The sequence below is a fragment of the Lepus europaeus genome, chromosome 23 (genome assembly GCF_033115175.1).
Source record: "Lepus europaeus isolate LE1 chromosome 23, mLepTim1.pri, whole genome shotgun sequence".
NCBI lineage: Eukaryota > Metazoa > Chordata > Mammalia > Lagomorpha > Leporidae > Lepus > Lepus europaeus.
In genome coordinates this window covers 680993-699370 of record NC_084849.1, presented here as the reverse complement: position 1 = coordinate 699370, position 18378 = coordinate 680993, and the positions used below count along the sequence as shown (strand labels likewise).

Sequence of the window (18378 nt, the reverse complement as noted above, 5' to 3'; positions counted from 1 at the left end):
CCCTGTGTAGGAGTCCCTTGTCTGGGCTTCTGTCCACAAGAGGAGGAGCTGCCTAAAATTCTGTGGGCTGCTGGGATATCTCAGGAGTGAGTAGGTCAGTGGCCTCTTGCTAAGCTGCAGGATTTGTGAAGAGAAGACGTTCATTTTGTTTCAGAGCAAAAACAACCGCCCCGTGCGCACGAGCCAGCTCTACGCGCAGGATGAGAACGCCGCCCACACCCAGCTGTACACAAACCACTTTGAGCTAATGAAGACCACTGCTGGCAAGAGAAGCCCCCCCATCAAGCCCCTGTGAGGCCCCACCTGGTCTTTTATGTGGGTGGTGACTGAGGGAAAAGTGTTTGGGGTCTGATAATCTGTGCACCAAGGTCTTCCAGGTGGAGTAACCACTGTCTCCTTTCCTGTGCTGCAGGCTCGGCATGAACCCCTTCCAGAAGAACCCCAAGCACGCCTCTGTGCTGTCGGAAAGGTATCTGTGTGTCAGTGCTCACTGAGTGGGACGAGCTGTGCAGAGAGCATGCTCCGGACTCCGGAACTCAGCAAGGAGGAGCAGAGTTGATAGATGGGTAGAGAGATGGGAGATGAGCAATTCCAGTGGAATCTGAGTGCTGAGGCTTGTGGTGTTTGCTGTGTTTCTGTAATGTTGGAAAAAGGAGTTCCTGAGGTGAAGTGGTCACCCCTGCCAGTTCCTGCTTCCTTCCTGGGCTCCACAGAGCCACTAAGCAACCTTGTCAGAATGAGCCAGCTCCTGATGCATCTGCTGACAGCCCCTGATGCGGCTCCCTTCAGCCACCCTGCCCGAGACAGGCCCCGGGTTCTGCCCTGCCATGCTGCCTGAGTGTCCCAGTTGCTGTGCCTCCTGAGGCCGGGCCACCTGTTGAAAGCCACGTGCTTGCACTGCTGTTTTTCTCTGTAGCATGAAACATCTTTGGCTGTGCTGTGTCTGTTCCTTGTTGTCTGTGAGCCTGCAAGCATGGAGTAGGCGTTCATCGTGCTTGTTGGTGAGCTGAACAATGAACTCGTGGTTGCTGACGAGCCTCAGGCTGCCCAGTGCTGGGCTGCGTGCTGAGTACGACAGTCACAGCCCTGTCTTCAGCCAGCGTGAGAAAGTCCTCAGGCGATCACAGGCAGTAGTTTTCTGTGATGTGTGAGGAGAGGCTTGCACGGGCGAGCAGAGGGCCTCTACGGTGCAATTGTGGCCTGACATTGCAGGCACCAAACCTCTGCGTGGCTGCACCTGGTGTTGAGGTAACCCCCCCAACCCTGTAGGAAAGTGGAGGTGGCACAGCTGAGCGAGGTGAAGCACAGCACACGGGGGGGGGGGGGGCACATGGCTGTGGGGCTACTGGGGGTTCTGTGTGGACAGTGTGTTGAGCTCATGGGGGCGGGCAGTGTCCCCCAGCCAAAGTCTGATGACAGTACCAAGCCTCGCACATGCCACACTTTTTCCTCTTCATGGAAAGGAACCACTTCACCACGCCTGTACTTTGGCCGTTGCTGTTAAGTGAAGCACAACTACTTGAACGTGGGCACTGCAGCACCAGGCAGTTGATCTGAGCACTGACCGATGGGCAGCATTGTGTGCAGTGCTGACTCCCTGCACAAAGGGACGCTCGTCCCAGAGGCAGGACAAGGCGGTGTGAAGTCTCCTAATACCACTCAGGACTGCACGTGATTGACACTTGAGGAGCTGCTCATTTCTGGAGTTTCCTATTTAATGTTTTGAGGGCACTGTCAACTGTGGGTCGCTAAAACTGCAGGGAGGGAGATTGTGGGGAAGGGCTGATGAACACCATGTCTTTAATTTTTGCTTCTGTCTCAGTGGGATCAACTACGACAAGCCGCTGCCTCCCATTCAGGTTGCATCTCTGCGTGCAGAGCGGATTGCCAAAGAGAAAAAGGTATGCACTCTGGACCCTCAGACTCACACGGGACGCTGCCTGATTGCCTCTGTGCCCGGCTGGCCTGGCGTGGCTGGGCCACTCTTCAGTGGCTTCTCTGTTCTGATCCTTTAGGCCCTGGCTGACCAGCAGAAGGCGCAGCAGCCAGCCGTGGCTCAGCCCCCTCCCCCGCAGCAGCAGCAGCCCCCACCGCCACCTCAGCAGCCACCACCACCACTGCCACAGCCACAGGCCACGGGCAGCCAGCCGCCAGCAGGACCGCCAACTGTGCAGCCTCAGGCCCAGGCCCCGGCCCCAGCACAGCCACAGCCTGTGCAGGCTCCGCCAAAGGGGCAGCCTGCCATCACCACCGTGGGCAGCGCTGCAGTGCTGGTGAGGAAAGGCCACTGGCCCTGTGTGCCGGGCTGCCTCTCCCACCCAGCATTTGGCATGAGTGCTTCCTGCAGGGCTGAGCATATGGTACCAGTTCCAGACTGCTGCCAGCCAGCAAACCCTCCTCTCTGGGGAAACAGGACAAAAGACTTGGTCTTTCCCTAGCATATGTGGGGAACCTTTTTTTCTCCCAAGGGTCATTTGGATATTTATAGCATCATTTACAAGCCACACAAAATTATCAGCTAAAAAATTAGCCTGCTGCAGATGGTTGAATTCCATGTCCTGCCTGTGGTTGCCCTGGCAGGGCCAGACCAGGTGATTGTAGGCCCTGCACAGCCAGTGGGCCGGATGTTCCCCGGGCCTGCCCTGGGGGGAGTATGTGTCTCCCCCTCCAACTCTGCTTTTGGGGGTTTGGTGATTTTCCTGGATTTAGAAGCTGGAGCAGCTCTTGTTAGTGGAGGCGATGAGGAAGTTTGGAATTGTCCAAATCCCCTAAAATACAACTAGGGCTAATTCTTGTCACTCCCCCAGATGTACAGATAGACATGTGCCCACGTGTCTAAGCTAGCTGCCGCCTTTCTCTCTTTTTTTTTTTTAAAGATTCATTTATTTATTTGAAAGTCAGAGTTACGCTGAGAGGGGAGGCAGAGAGAGAGAGAGAGAGAGATTGAGATAGATCTTCCATCCGGTGGTTCACTCCCCAGATGGCCGCAACGGCCGGAGCTGTGCCTATCCGATGCCAGGAGCCAGGAGCTTCTTCCGGTCTCCCACGTGGGTGCAGGGGCCCAAGGACTTGCGCCATCCTCTGCTGCTTTCTCAGGGCATAGCAGAGAGCTGGATAGGAAGTGGAGCAGCCGGGTCTCGGACCAGCACCCATATGGGATGCCAGCGCTTCAGGCCAGGGTGTTAACCTGCTGCACCACAGCGCCGGCCCCTAAGCTAGCCTTCTCCTGAGAACATACGTACATGGATCTTAAGTGCCCTTTGTGAAATAAAGTTGTAAAATGCACAAGAAGGTGGCAGGTGATGTGGCAGTGGGCTAAGCTGCCACGTGGAACACCTGGATCCCATATCAGGGTGCTGGTTAGAGTCCCAGCTCATGTGCTTCCAATCTAGCTTCCTGCTAGTGGGTCTGGGAAGGCAGTAGATGATGGCTCAAGTACCTGGGTTCCTGCCACTCATGTAGGATGGGTTCCTGGCTCCCGGCTTCAGCTGACCCAGACCTGACTGGTGTGGGTATTTGAAGAGTGAACCAGTGGAAACATGAGCCTTCTTGTGTGTGCATACTCTCTCTCTTTCCCTCATTCTGTCTTTTAAATAAATAAATACCTAGAAAAGAAAACTGCCAGAAAGCACAGGAAGGAAAGGCAGTTGAAGTCAGGCAAGCTGTGGTGTCGCACCCCTTTGCTGCTGCGTGTCTCGTAGCTGAGCACGTGTGTTGTAGATGTTGGGATCACAGGTGCAGTCACAAGACCGTCAACCCAGCAGGAAAGTCTCTTCTGTGTGGAACTGTTTTTTCCTCCATCTATTTATTTCTTTTAAAAAGTTACATTTACTGTAGTGGGAATTTTATGTGCACTCAAGAAATTTTGTTTTTCATTCATCCAAAAGATATACAAGTCTCTGTTTAACATTTGCTTGGTAGGAGGCCTGCCCCAGTGAGCAGCAGCACAGGCATGGTCCCAGCTCACTGGAGTGTGCATCCTGGCAAGGAGGGGGCCATTCAGACAGAGCAAGGTCATTTTAATGCTATCAGGAAGGGGTCAGGTGCAGGTGGCTGGTGGTGTGAGCCAGGGGCCAGTGCTGGGGTCGGCTATGCAGTGTGTGGCTGTGTGTGCACATGGATGTGAGCTTAGATTTGGTTCTGAATGAAATGGGGGTCCTGGGAAAACTCAGGCAGGGGAGAACTTAGTGTGAAATTCAAATGAGCTTTCTTTGTTAAACAGGCAGGAACCATTAAGACGTCAGTGACAGGAACAAGCATGCCAACTGGTAAGAGACGCAGCCGTGTGCTGAGGAGGGAGACTGGTGTGTTCATACACTAACCCCACGCGTGACTCTGCTACAGGCACCGTGAGTGGAAATGTGATAGTGAATACCATTGCGGGTGTCCCTGCAGCCACCTTCCAGTCCATCAACAAGCGCCTCGCCTCGCCTGTGGCTCCTGCTGCCTTGCCTGTGAGTTGTCCCTGCACCTGGGGAGCACATGTGGCCTGAAGTCTAGGGAAATTAATTGCCTTTCAGAATATTCCATTGGTGAAGAAAGTATTGATGTGGTTTAAATTTCACAAAATAATCTGATGAGCGTGGCAATTTCAGAAACACTCAGATGTGTAGGAATGGTTTCTGTTTGGTAATTTGAGGGAATGAAAACAAGAGTTTGATGTTTAGATGCTGAAAATGTCCCCCCACCATATGATTTTCAGAGAGGAGGTGGGAGCAAGGGGATGCATTGCTGAGTGTGGTGGCACAGGTGCCCCCACTGCACATGGCAGTGCCTGTGTGGGGAAGGAGAGGAGCATTGTGGGAGGGGACACATGTCCTGCTGGGACAGACTTAGCCTCACACATGCTGCCTCAGTGAGGAGCGCAGGTGCAGGAACAGGAGTGGGCCCCGCCTGGGTGAAGGTACAGGCCTGGGATAGTCAGAAACACAGCCCAGCGTCAAGCCCCTGGTTTTCTCTGAAGGTTCACCTTCCAAACAGAACAAAACGGAGCTCAGGGACTTTCAAGTGTATGGACCCTGATTGCTCACTTAATCACAGAATGAGGAGAACCTGACACGTCAGGCTTAGGTGGCTTTGGCTGTAGAGTGCCGTCTATCTTGGGTTGTGTTTGTTAGAATTTTTATTTTCCTTTTATTTGAAAGATACAGAGATAGAGATGTGGATCTTCACTCTGCTGATTCACCTCCCACAGGCCTGTGACAACCAGGGCTGGACTAGGTTGAAGCCAGGAGCTAGGAACTCCATCTGGGTCTCCCACATGGGTGGCTGGGACCCAAGTACTTGAGCTGTCTTCCTGCTTTCTGGGGTGTGTGTTAGCAAGCTAGATCAGAAACAGAGCTGGACCTCAAACCCAGGGACTCACGTGAAGGCTGTGGGCGTCTCAAGAGAGTCTTTGCCCGAGGATGGTGTTGGCAGATGAGTGGAACTGCATAGGGTGTAAAGGAGCCTTGTCCTTCTGTGTGGGCAGTTCACCCTGTTAATAGTGCCAAGGGAGTTCAGTGGAGAAGGATGGTTTTTTCAGTAAAGGTGTTAGACAGCTGGGTAGCCATACACAGCCCATAACTTAGACCGTGGGTAAAAGTCGCTCAGGAGTGGTGTTTAGCTTAGCAGAGCTTCTCCCAAGAAATCAGGGTGCCATTGTATGCACAGAATGGAGTAGAACAGAAAACTCACTCTGACCCAGAAAAGGACGTTTGTCTTGGTGACGAGCTGAGTGTGGTCATTTTTACACCTCTCTCTCTCTCAGTGAATGAAAATTACTGAATAAAAAATTTTTTAAATTTTAAGTTTCGAGGGACTGACACAAGAACAAATTGTTATGAGACCCAAGTGTCAGGGAAAGAAGCAGCCCTGAGAAATAAACAGGATGTACTGAGGCTGTGTGTGCCGTGAGCGTCGGTTCCAACATGTGGGATGGAGTAAAGGTCAAGCCTAAAGCTTGCCCAACATGGACTCGGAAAGGACACCGTGGACCCATGAGCTGGGTCCAAAGTGAACTCCACCCACGGGGCGAGAGTGCACCGGGGTGAGACCCACCCACCTGCCGCTCCTGGTGCTGACCGAGTGCAGAGGTGGCCCTTCGTTCGCAGTGGGTGGTGGTGCTGGGCAGCACCAGCGCAGAGGCACGTTCTGTCCAGAGGTCTGTGCTTCACCTTTGATGTCTTAGATCTCCACAGATAATTATTTTTTGAAGATTGATTTATTTGAAAGGCAGAGAGAAGGAGACAGCAAGAGACAGGGGAGATATCTTCTGTCTGCTTGTTCACTTCCCAGATGGCTACAGTAGCCAAGTGTGGGCCAGGCTGAAGCCAGGAGCCCAGAACTCCATCTGGGTCTCCCACATGTGGGCCAGGTCCCCATGTACTTGAACCATCAATGTTGCCTTCCTTCCCAGGCACATTAGCAGGGAGCAGGATTGGAAACAAAGCAGCCGGGATGGGACAGCACTCCAGATGGGATGCTGGAGTTGCAAGCAGTGTAACCCACTGTGTCACAACACTGACCCCAGTGTTCAGGTACAGTGAGTAGCAGACAGTGAACAAAGTAGGCACCAGGAGTGGAAACTAGCAGAAACAAGCATGAGACATTGAGATTACCAGGTTTAGTTTAGAAACCAATTAACTAGGGGCTGGTGCTGTGGCGCAGCGGGTTAATGCCCTGGCCTGAAGTGCTGGCATCCCATATGGGTGCTGGTTTGAGACCTGGCTGCTCCACTTCCGATCCAACTCTCTGCTATGGCCTTGGAAAGCAGTGGGAGACCTGGAAGAAGCTCCTGGCTCCTGGCTTCGGATCGGCACAGCTCTGGCTGTTGCGGCCAATTGGGGGTGAACCATCGGATGGAAGGGCCCCCCCCCCCCCGTGTATCTCTGACTTTCAAATAAATAAATAAATAAATAAATAAAATTTTTTAAAAAATAAACCAATTAACTATGGCAAGCATGGTGTAGCAAATTAAGCTGCTGCTTAGAAAGCCGGCATCCCATATCAGGGTGCCATTTTTAGTTCCGACTGGTCTGTTTCCAATCCAGCTTCCCGCTGATTGCCTGGGAGGTGGAAGTGGAAGATGGCGCAATTACCCAGGCCCTTGCTACACACACATGGGAGGCCAGGATGGAGTTCCTGGTTCCGGGCTTCAGCCTGGCACAGATCTAGCTGTTGGGGTCATTTGAGGAGTGAACCAGTAAATCGAAGATTTCTCTTTCTCTTTCAAATAAACAAATCTTTTTAAAAATTATACTGTATTTTAAAGAAATAAAAGAAGTTGGAGAACATCTTTTTTTTTTTTCCAAAAGGAAACTATATTTAAAAAGAGAATTTTTAGAAATTAAATCTATAAGTACCAAAATTGGAAGAAAAGTAACCCTTACAGATGGGTTTAATGACAAAGCTGGAGAGGATTAGTAAACTCGGAGAGAAGGCAGAAGAATTGCCCAAGTTTAGCAGGGAGAGAAGATGGTCTTGCTGACAAGCTCCTGGGAGCCATGACCCTGCTGTGGGGGTCCCGGTGCCAGATGGGAACAAACCCAGCAGAAGCTGCACTTCAGAAGGTTGGTTTCCCAGAGCTGATCTGTGCATGCACAAGCCCAGCTACCCTCCCAGGCAGCGACACAGAGGGGAACCCACAGAGAGCCAGGCAGGGAAGGAAGGCATAGCAGTTACCGTTTAGGGCAGGGATTACGCCAGGAGCCTGCAGGGCTGTCGACCTGCTGCCCCGTGTCATTACAGCGCCAGCAGATCCTGGAGGGTGTGTTTTGTAAAGTCCCTACCATTCACAAGTGCCAACGTATTAACTTAGAGTTTAAGTCCTACGATTGATTTTTAGATGAGCCACCAGAAGAGTGCAAATGGAGTCTGCAGCTTCCGGGCTTTGGGAAGCAAGGTCCTGGAGGAGGACATCTGGTGAAGCAAGGGAGCGAGCAGCCGCCAGCTCTCAGTCTGAGCACAAGAGATGTAGAAGGGTCCAGAACAGAAAGGGCCAGCATCTGAACCAGGGGAGCTTAAGGGACTTTTCAAGGTGGAACTGCTAGGGTTTGGTGCAGCACTGCGGGAGAGGCCTTGAGCAAGGCCGCGGCTGCTTCTGCCCTGGCCCGAGGTTGGCGCTCCGAGGCAGTGAGTGGGCAAGGCCTTGCAGCAGGGGCTCAGGCTGTGTTTGCAGATTTGGGAGTGAGGGGGAGAGTCAGGACCCTGGAGGACAGTTAAGAATTCGAGATACTGCCTGGGCCAGACAGCCTCTTCATCTGGAACCGTCGCTCCTTCTGTGGGCAACCTGACCTGCTGTAGGAAGACATGGCTGAGTGCCCCAGGTACACTCTTGGCACTCATGCACCCTGACCAGAGACTGATGTCAGGATGTGCGTCTGGCATTTTGTTTCCTGTCACGTAGGAGGAGCAGGGACTTTGATACATTTATATGTTTGCTTTTCGTAGGCAACTGGAGGTTCTGCTCCTGCCCAGGTGGTTCACACCCAGCCACGAGCAGTTGGCTCCCCAGCCACAGCCACCACCGACCTGGTATCCATGACAACAACTCAGGGTGTTCGAGCTGTCACTTCAGTGACAGCTTCAGCTGTGGTCACCACCAACCTGACCCCGGTGCAGACCCCAGCACGGTCTCTGGTGACGCAGGTGTCCCAAGGTATAAGCATGCCTGGCGTTGGCCTCTGTCTCTGCCCGCTGTGAGAGCCTGAGTGGACACCTGACGCACATCCCTCCACAGCCACAGGGGTCCAGCTTCCAGGAAAGACCATCACGCCGGCACATTTCCAGCTCCTGAGGCAGCAGCAGCAGCAGCAGCAGCAGCAGCAGCAGCAGCAAGCCTCCCAGGTGCAGGTTCCGCAGATGCAGGGCCAGGCCCAGTCCCCTGCTCAGATCAAAGCCGTGGGCAAAGTGGCGCCGGTGAGCATCCCCAGAAAGTCGGAAGCATACCCACCTGCACAGGAGCTGTGCGGTGCTGGCTGGTGCGCGTCGAGGGGTATTGTGAACAAGCCCGTCTGCAGTTAGGAGGTGTTGTGTTAGGTTTCCGTGGGACTCTACGCAGGGGCCCTCTGGTCCTGCTTTTCACAGGCAGGGCTCCCTGTTTCCTGGTGCCTTTTGACACTTAGCTTTCTTGAGTATTGTACACAGCAGGTCATTCACCAGAGAAGACCAGTGGGTCCCCTTGGTCCATTCCTGACCAGAGAATGCTGGTGAGAAAGTTGCCCACAGTGTCAGGAGGCCAAGTAGCGGAAACAATTTTGTTTAAGGAATATTGCGCTTGCAGACTGTTTGAAAGCTGGTCATGTGAGTGGCCATCCTGATTTGACCCGCTGGACACCTCTCCTGCTGTCACTCACTGCAGCATATTTGTTTAAAAAGGACAAGTTGTATCACCATTGTAAATGGAAGTTATCATTAGGAAGTAACCAGAACAGCACACACAGTGAAAAAACAAGGTGCTTTTCTGAAGTCCCAGCTCGCAGCTGGGCCTGAGCCTGCTCTTTCTCAGCAGAGAGGGCCGGAGGGTCCTTCCAGAGCTGGGCCGTGTCCCATGTCCCCTTTGAGGCCTGTCTTCTTGTTCTTCAAAACGGCAGATGCCTTCTCAGTGGTCTTGTGGCCACCGCTGGGCCTGCCTCGTTCCTTTGGAGAAGCGGTTACAGCTGTGTGCCCTGGTGTGGTGGCCACTAGCCAGCTGCTTGTGGTTATCGAGAGAAACTTGAATCACTTGAATTGCAGCAGAGGAAACCATGAGGATCCCCCTGTGTCCCTGCATCTGTGCTTCAGGGCCCACTGGCCATGTGGTTGCTGCATGGGACTGCCCGGGGCTAACCTGTTCCCGGGCTCTGTAAAGGTGGTCTGACAGATGCACAGAGCCGGCCTGAACTCCTTTTCCAGTTGGGTGTGTTTCCTACTCTCGGGGTGGGCAGCAGTCGAGCCTGACCTACCCACCCCTAGATGTTTCCGTACTCCTCATCGACCCCGCTTAGCCAGTGTCAGTGTTGTTTTCGAGAGGCATTGAGAGTCATGAGCAGTTTAGTGTGCGTTCTCTGGACCGTTTATTTCTTAAAACACTTCCTGAATTTGGTATCCTGGTGTCTCCATGTTTTTACTTCTTTTAACGATGTAATGCATAAACTGTTTATTATTAAGTTATTAATACGTTTAATGGTGTTATAGATTTATTTTTTTAGGAATGTTTAAACAAGATTTAGTTTGTTTTTTTTAAGTTATTTGAATGATGGCAGGAGGGAGAGAGATCTTCCATCTGCTGGCTCACTCTCCAGATGGCCACAGTAACCAGGGGTAGGCCAGGCCGAACCTGGGAACCTGGAACTCCATTCAGATCTCCCACGGGGTGCAGGGCGCAGGCACTCGGGCCATCTTCCACTGCTTTCCCAGGCACTGCAGGAGGCGGCTTCACCTGCTGTCCCGCAGCACTAGCCGTGGTGCTGTAGATGGAGAGTGTCATGAGCGATGGGACCTGAGCAGTTAGCCCGTGCTACCCTGTCACTAGCACTGATGAGACGCTGGGAGGGCTTGGGTGTTTTGCTGTCTGCACTGGAGCAGGTGCTGGGTGCCCCTCAGTGTAAAGGGTGAGGGCTGGGTAGTGTGCAGACAGTGTTTTTTCTTTGGGTTTTAGGAACACATCATCAAAATGCAGAAGCAGAAGCTGCAGCTGCCCCCGCAGCCCCCACCACCGCAGGCCCAGCCAGGGCCCCCCCAGCCCCCAGCCCAGGTGCAAGTGCAGCCGCCACAGCCCCCACAGCAGCAGAGCCCGCAGCTCACCACAGTCACGGCTCCACGGCCCGGAGCGCTGCTCACGGGCACCACGGTGGCCAACCTCCAGGTGGCCCGGCTTGTAAGTTGTAGTTTGTGTGTTTATTTTCCAAAAGCAGTGTCTTTTCCTGTCTTGGCTGAGCTCTTTCTGTGGGCTTCAGCTGCCATGGACCTACAAGTGAAGCGTGAGACCCGAACTCTGACCCAGCAGTACCTCCCAGAAATGATTGCCACCCGCTTCTCAGCTGCAACAGTGTAGATGAGGGAGTGTGTGACAGGCAGGTGAGGCACAATGTGTGTGCGGTGAGGGGTAGGTGGGACTGAAGCCGGTGCCATCAGCTGCTGGAGCCTCTTGGGAGGCAGGGAGCGCATCTGGGGACTTTGGGAGCTGGAATGAGAACAAGAAGCAGAGGAGAACAATTTTTGGCGTGGGTATCAGGCAGCGACAGCTTCCATCCTGGAGACTCCCCTGAGCTGTGCACTGCCCCAGGGCCCTGTGTCTGTCAACTGGCCCAGTGCTGGTGGTCACTTTACAGCAGGGAGAACAGGCGAAGAAACTGACAGGCAAGCTGAGTGGGGACCCAGATCCTGCTCTGGTCCACTGCGGCTCCCTGGGTGTCAGAGCTGTTTCTCAGTCCTTCCCTGGAGATCTCTGGCAAGGGCCTAGGGGCTGTGTTCACGGGAAATGCAAGTTCAGAGGAGAAGGGAGCCCGGTACTGGCCAGGATCTGGGCACTGGCTGTGAGGACTGTGAAGGTGTGTACACCTGGGCCCTGCCCCGGAGAGGCAGCAACTCTGCTCCTGTAAGCAAACGCGCACGTTCTGAGGACGGTGTGGGGACTCAGTGCCTGTTGCCCAGGGCCTCACCGAGCACCCAGAGCGTCCATGCAGTGGGCATGAAACGACTCTGGAAGGTGATCACTGTGCAGATACCCATGATCCATCACGTTTTATGTGCTGTCACCATGGCTACATGGATGAGAGCAAGGCCTCCGGGGCTAAAACCAATTGCAACGTTTGTACGTGGGTGATTTTCCTCCTTTATTTCCTTAGGTAATCTGTACATATCAAAATAGGCTCATTTCCATTTTCCTTTTCGGAAGTGTAGTGTGATGGGGAGGTAGAGGCAGCGTCCTGCAATGGAGGTTCGGGTGGGAGTGGGCAGCAGGCTGCTCATGGAGAGGCCTGAGACGCTGGGTCTCCCTGCGGCGCATGAGCTGCCAAGTTTTCCTGTAGCCCCATTGGTTTGTTAGTGTTTGTGAAATGTCTCGCGACTTGACGTCTTGTGGAGAACTGTTTGCAGACACAGCGTGTCCTGAATGTCTCTGGACTCTCCTGTTATTTCCACTGTTTAGACCCGGGTTCCCACTTCTCAGCTGCAGGCGCAAGGGCAGATGCAGACCCAGACGCCCCAGCCGGCCCAGGTGGCCTTGGCGAAGCCGCCGGTGGTGTCCGTCCCAGCGGCCGTGGTCTCCTCGCCGGGAGTCACCACCCTGCCCATGAACGTGGCAGGCATCAGCGTGGCCATCGGGCAGCCGCAGAAAGCAGCAGGTGCCGCGTCCCAGCCCCCGCTGCTCCTTCCTGGGCTGCGCCCGCTTTATGAGTCCTTCTGGGTACAAGTGCCACCACCTTTGCTGTGTCCTCTCCCTGACGCCTGTCTCGTGCTTGTGGTCTTCTGTTTTAGCAGTAGTGCCTCTCCGAGGTTTCCAGTGACAGAGTCTGTCCCTCAGTTTAATCCTTAACATTCCAAACCTTGCATATCTTCACTTAATTGTCAGTGTGCTGGGGGGTGGCTTCCTCACTGGCAGCTCTGGGGGCAGAGCTGGCGTGGGGCTGACTGGCCCTCGCTGCTGCAGGGCAGACCGTCGTGGCGCAGCCCGTGCACGTGCAGCAGCTGCTGAAGCTCAAGCAGCAGGCCGTCCAGCAGCAGAAGGCCCTCCAGCCCCAGGTTGCCCAGGGCCCAGCCGCCGTCCAGCAGAAGGTAGGTATGGGTCCCACTGAGGGTCTCGTCTCCGTGCCGCTGTCGCTGAGGTGAGAGTTTGGCTGCCAGAGGGAGGTCCTGAGTAGATGGGGAAGAAGGCTTCTGGGTGGCTGCTGGTGTGGTCAGTGCTGTTCTGCTTTCTTCTTTCTCTTCCTGTGAGGTGACAGTGGTCTGGGGATGAGGCTCTGGGGGCCTCTGTAAGGATGGCTGGGCACGAGATGGAATACAGGATGTGGGACTGCACAAGGGGCTCTGGGAAGCAGAGGCAGCTTACAGTGTGTGGCCCCCTGGAGTCCTGGTCCAGGCCAGGGCACTGCCTGGTTGGCATCCAAGCAAGAAGCACACTAGGTGTGCGGGGAAGCATGAGGGAGTGGAGGAGGCCTCGGCAGAAGCCTCTGCTGAGCAGGGCCCGTGCCGTGCATACGGAGTTGGCATTAAGCTGGCACTGCTGCTCGTAGCTGGCCTTGAGTGGGCACAGGACACAGTCTGAAGTGAGAGTGGCAGGCTCAGGGTCCCAGCTCTCGTGCTGCTCTCTGACCACTCAGCACTCCCCAGGAGCTCCACAGGACTGCAGAGCTTGGCCTCAGATTGGAGCGGGTGAGTTTGAGGAGACTGAGGCACACAGCAAGAAGGCAGGACGAGGGGCCGAGGGGCTGGCACCACTGCGACCCTGGAGTCTGGGGCCCAGCACCATGCTGGGTGGCTGCCACCTCGTGCGGGGTCTGCAGTGTCCGGCCGGTGCATGCCTCGTGCGCACAGCATGGCAGAGAGCTGGAAGCAGAGCTGTTGTGGGACACCTCGGGGGAGGGAAGACCGTGAGCCATGAGTGCTCAGAGACCCCAGTGCCAAGGGAGGGTGATTGGCAGGAGGGGTCAGTATTGCAAGGACATGGGGGCCCCATTGCATCACAGGTGCCTTTCAGACGCGCTTGACTTCCTCACGCAGTGCCACAGTGTCCCAGGAAGTGTGGGTGGAGGATGGTCATGGTGACCAGGAGGTGGGCAGGTGGAACAAGGAGAACCACCTTCCAGCCCTTCCCACAGTGCCTGGCTTAGCACCTCCGGGACAGGGCAGCCAGCACAGGGGCCACTGTGGGTGATAGAGGCTCCTTGGGAGAAAGGCCTGGCAGGTACGTGTACAGCCTCTTGTCTAGTCCACAGACCCTCAGGGCCCATCACCTTAGGACACCAGCACTAATACAGTGTGCTCTGGAAAACCTGAGGTGAGACCACACCTGCAGGAGTGATGGGCAGGCCTCAGCTGAAGTGCTGACCTACATTTTCACATTCTAGAAAACCTGCAGCAGCTAAGCTGCCACCTGGGACATCAGTGTCCCACATTGGAGTGCCTGGGCTGAGTCCCTGGCTCCTGTCTTCAGCCTGGCCTAGCTCCATCTGTTGTGGGCATTTGGGATTGAACCGCTGGATGGGAGATGTCTGTCTGTCTGTATCTTACTCTTGTTGCCTTTCTTTTAAAGACTTATTTATTTATTTGAAAGGCAGAGTTACAGAGAGGCAGCAGCAGAAGATAGAGAAAGATTTTCCATCAGCTGGTTTATTCCCCAAATGGCCACAGTGGCTGGAACTGGGCCGAATTGAAGCCAGGAGCTTCATCCAGTTCTCCCACGCGGGTGCAGGGCGCAAGGACTTTCGCCATCTTCACCTGCTTTCCCAGGCGCATTAGCAGGGAGCTAGATCAGAAATGGAGCAGCCAGGATGTATTGGATGCCGGTGTTGCAGGTGGCGATTCACTGTGCCACAGCACCGGCCCCTTTGTCTTTCAAATAAAATGGAAATAACTAAATAAAAATGGAAGTAACTTAATAAAAAAAAACTTAAAAAACTTAGACATTAACAAGTGTCTTATTGATGAGTGGTCACAGCTTGCAGAGCAGATGTAGGAGCCACATGTGTGTGTAGCCTTCTCAGTGGTATTTGGATTTTCCTGCAAAGAAAACTAAAAGTTAGATTCAGTGTGCAAAAGTTATACACTTGGGCTTGCATGGTGGTGCAGTGAGTTAAACTGGTGCTTACTATGCCCAGCATCCCACATCAGAGCCGTGGTTCCCAGTCCCGGCAGCTCTGCTCCGATCCAGCTCCTTGCTAATGTGCCTGGGAAAGCAGCAGGTGATGACCCAAGTGCTTGGGCTACTCCACCCACGTAGGAGACCCTGCTGGAGTTCCAGGCTCCTGCCTTCAGCTGGACCCAGACCCAGCCCCAGCCATCACAGCCATTTGAGGAGTGAACCAGCCAATGGAAGATCTCTTTCAGTCTCTTTCCCCTGCCCCCTTCACTCTACCTGTCAAATAAATAAATACATTATTGAAATGTTTATAATTATGGATCCAAGTCTATTATCCCTTGTACTCAGTATTTCTGGGTTCTACCAAAGTTTTAGACCAGATTTGAGAAGGTAGGATCGCATTCAGTCACTTAAGCAATGGAAGACTTCACCAGGAGCCGTGGAGGGTGTCTGGCTGCTACTCACGCTGGCCATCCTGGGCAGGAAGCCCCTGCTGCCGTCCGCCACACTCCTTGTGTGAGGTGGGCTGGAGGAGTTGGCCAGGGCCGCCGGGAGAGGGGCTGGCAAGCTGCACCAAGCCGACGGAAGTTCGGTGCCTGAGGAGAATGGACCAGAGGGAGCAGGCAGGGCCACGAGCCCGACTTCTACAGAGCACGTTATTTTGGTGCTGGGGTCCTGGGGTGAAGGCCAGGTGGTGGTCACAGAGGGGTCTGAGCCAGGGCATCATCATTATCCAGCTCTGACCTGCAGCCCCTCTCTCTCCAGATAACAGCACAGCAGATTGCTGCCCAGGGCCCACAGCAGAAGGTCACCTACGCCACCCAGCCAGCCCTGAAAACCCAGTTTCTCACCACACCCATCTCTCAGGCACAGAAACTGGCCGGGACTCAGCAGGTGCAGACCCAGATCCAGGTGAGCACAGCACAGCTCCTGCGTGAAATGCGCATGAGTACAGGTGGGAATGTCCTTGAAAGAGTGAGGCACAGTGCAGGTACCCTGTGGGCACGGTGTCACCATGCCACATGTGCCTGTCGGACTGTGTGAGTAAACCCCTGGTGTGAGCACACGCGTGAGTGCAGTGGGATCGCGAGAGTGTGGGTCCAGGCTTTCCTCAGCAGCAGTGGGGCACGTCCTCGCCTGCAGTGCTGATGTTCCGAGCTCCGTCTGGACCAGGGAGGGAGACGGTGCCTCCCCTTGGTGGGAGTTGAGTCTGACTTCCGCCCGCTGCAGGGTGTCTTGTAGGTGCAAGAGGTCTCTTGGCTCTGCTCCTTTGGCCCTCAGTCTGGAGTTCCACTCCCACCAGGACTGTGGTCTCATGTACTTTATGGTCTTGCAGTCTGTTGTGTTGGGTGTCTTGTGTCTCACCACGCTGCCTTCTGAATCGTGAAGGTTCTGCGTGTGACACTGAAGTCAGAATAGGGTAAAGTGTCCATGTCACACCCCGTTACTGGTAGCACCGTATATGAGAAGGTCCGTTCTCCTCCACGATCCACGTTGCCACCTCCAGCCACTCCAGTGCAGTGTTTGGCTAGGCTGTGCCACACGTTGGCACCCAGTGTGTGTGAGGCCAGTTCTTCAGGAGTGTCTAGGCTGTCCCTGGCTCCTTGCACTCCTGTGTTAATGTAGGAGTCTGGACAGCAGAAATAATGCCGCCAGAGCTTTTATGAGCGTGCGCGGATTCTGGAGGTCAAAGCTGAGCTCTACCCATGGCTTCAGATTCACCAACACAATCTCTCTCTCCGGTTACTGCAGTCTCCTTGAGGCCCTTGAGCTAATGGTTAGACTTGTTCTTATACTCAGGGTCTCCAGAGGCGAGTACGCTGACCTCTCAGCTGGCGGCTGTCTCGCTGCTGCCCCTCAGCTTTCCTGGCTGCCTCTGTGTGTTTTTGTGCCCCCATGGCTGAAGACTGCTTCCTCTGCCTTCCTCCTGTCGCCACGTCGCAGTGCAGCCTAGCACACAACCACTGTGCAGCGCAGTGAGGAGGTTCCAAACCTTCCTACTTCGCTACAAATCTTTGTCCCTTTTTGGCTGTGATGGTGGTTTTTGTTGCCTTTAAAAGCTGTCTGGGGCCGGCACTGTGGCAGAGGGTTAAAGCCCTGACCTGTAGTGCCAGACTCCCATATGGGCGCCGGTTCAAGTCCCAGCTGCTCCGCTTCTGATCTGGCTCCCTGCTGATGCACCAAGGAAAGCAGCTAAGGAATGGGCCCCTGCACCCACATGGGAGACACGGGGGAAAGGGAGCCTCCTGTCTCCTGGCTTCGGATCAGCTCAGCTCCAGCTCAGCTCCAACCATTACAGCTGTTTGGGGAGTTAACCAGTGGATGGAAGACCTCTCTCTCTCTGTGTCTACTTCTCTGTAACTCTGCCTTTAAAATAAATAAAAATATTTTTTAAAAAAAAAGCTGTCTATGGGGCCGGCATTATGGTGCAGCAGGTTAAGCCGCAGCCTACAACACCAGCATCCCGTATGGACACCAGTTCAAGTAAGTCCTGGATCAACTTCCATTCCAGCTCCCTGCTAATGGCCTGGGAAAGCAGTGAAAGATGGTGCAAATGCTTGGGCCCATGCACCCACGTGGGAGACCCAGAAGAAGCTCCTGGCTCCTGGTTTGAACCTGGCCTACCCCAGCTGTTGCAGCCATTCGAGGAGTGGGACAGTGGATGGACGATGTCTCTCTCTGTGTCTGTCTCTCCTTCTCTCTATAACTCTGCTTTTCAAATAAACAAACCTTTAAAAACAAAAGCCATCTGTACACCCTTCACTGATGTCTCCTCAGTCCGAGGCCCTAAGCGCTGTCTGATCACCATGTCCAGATGCCTTCAGACTGCTCCATGGGAGTCTGACCTGGCTGAGCCCCTGCGGTGGTTTCTGCTTCTCCACCTCCCACCCTGTCCCTGTCTGCCTGCACTGTTGCTCTGCTTCCAGGAGAGACTCAGAGACTTTGGGGCCCCGTGGCCGACACCGCGCATGCATCCTTGCCTCTGGCTCAGTACAGCCAGTGATGCTGGGCTGGCAGGAGCAGGTCCTAGCCCTTCCTTTCTTCTTTTTTTCTTTTTCTTTCTTTTTTTTTTTTTTTTTTGACAGGCAGAGTGGACAGTGAGAGAGAGACAGAGAGAAAGGTCTTCCTTTTGCCGTTGGTTCACCCTCCAATGGCCACCGCGGCCGGTGTGCTATGGCCAGTGCACCATGCTGATCCGAAGCCAGGAGCCAGGTGCTTCTCCTGGTCTCCCATGCGGGTGCAGGGCCCAAGGACTTGGGCCATCCTCCACTGCCTTCCCAGGACATAGCAGAGAGCTGGCCTGGAAGAGGGGCAACTGGGACAGAATCTGGCGCCCCAACCAGGACCAGAACCCGGTGTGCTGGTGCCGCAGGCGGAGGATTAGCCTATTGAGCCGCAGCGCCAGCCCCTAGCCCCTCCTTTCTCCTCCGGTTCCTGTCTCACTGCCTTTGTACTTGCTCCCCTGTCTGCCACGTCAAAATGTTTTTGAATTTTAGAAGTGTTCCTTAGTTTCCAGCTGAGGTTTTTGGTTATCTTTTACTATTGACTTTTTTTTTTTTTTTAAGATTTATTTATCTGAAAGTCAGAGTTACTCAGAGAGAGAATGAGAAGCAGAGAGA

The 18378-nt window shown here is 54.2% G+C and overlaps 1 protein-coding gene across 12 annotated transcripts in view; it reads left to right on the top strand.

Annotated features, from left to right (window-relative positions):
- EP400 (E1A binding protein p400) overlaps positions 1-18378 on the top strand; it is a 116712-nt gene that overhangs the window by 91349 nt on the left and 6985 nt on the right. For 11 of the 12 annotated variants that reach the window (XM_062182062.1, XM_062182060.1, XM_062182065.1 and 8 more), the window contains 12 exons: positions 155-291; positions 413-469; positions 1823-1901; positions 2016-2273; positions 4223-4268; positions 4345-4454; positions 8431-8638; positions 8720-8898; positions 10619-10837; positions 12110-12305; positions 12611-12735; positions 15524-15670. In XM_062182062.1, coding sequence (XP_062038046.1) covers positions 155-291; positions 413-469; positions 1823-1901; positions 2016-2273; positions 4223-4268; positions 4345-4454; positions 8431-8638; positions 8720-8898; positions 10619-10837; positions 12110-12305; positions 12611-12735; positions 15524-15670 — 1761 coding nt within the window. The remainder of the gene's footprint in view (positions 1-154; positions 292-412; positions 470-1822; positions 1902-2015; positions 2274-4222; positions 4269-4344; positions 4455-8430; positions 8639-8719; positions 8899-10618; positions 10838-12109; positions 12306-12610; positions 12736-15523; positions 15671-18378) is intronic. The other variant, XM_062182057.1, reaches the window with a different exon arrangement.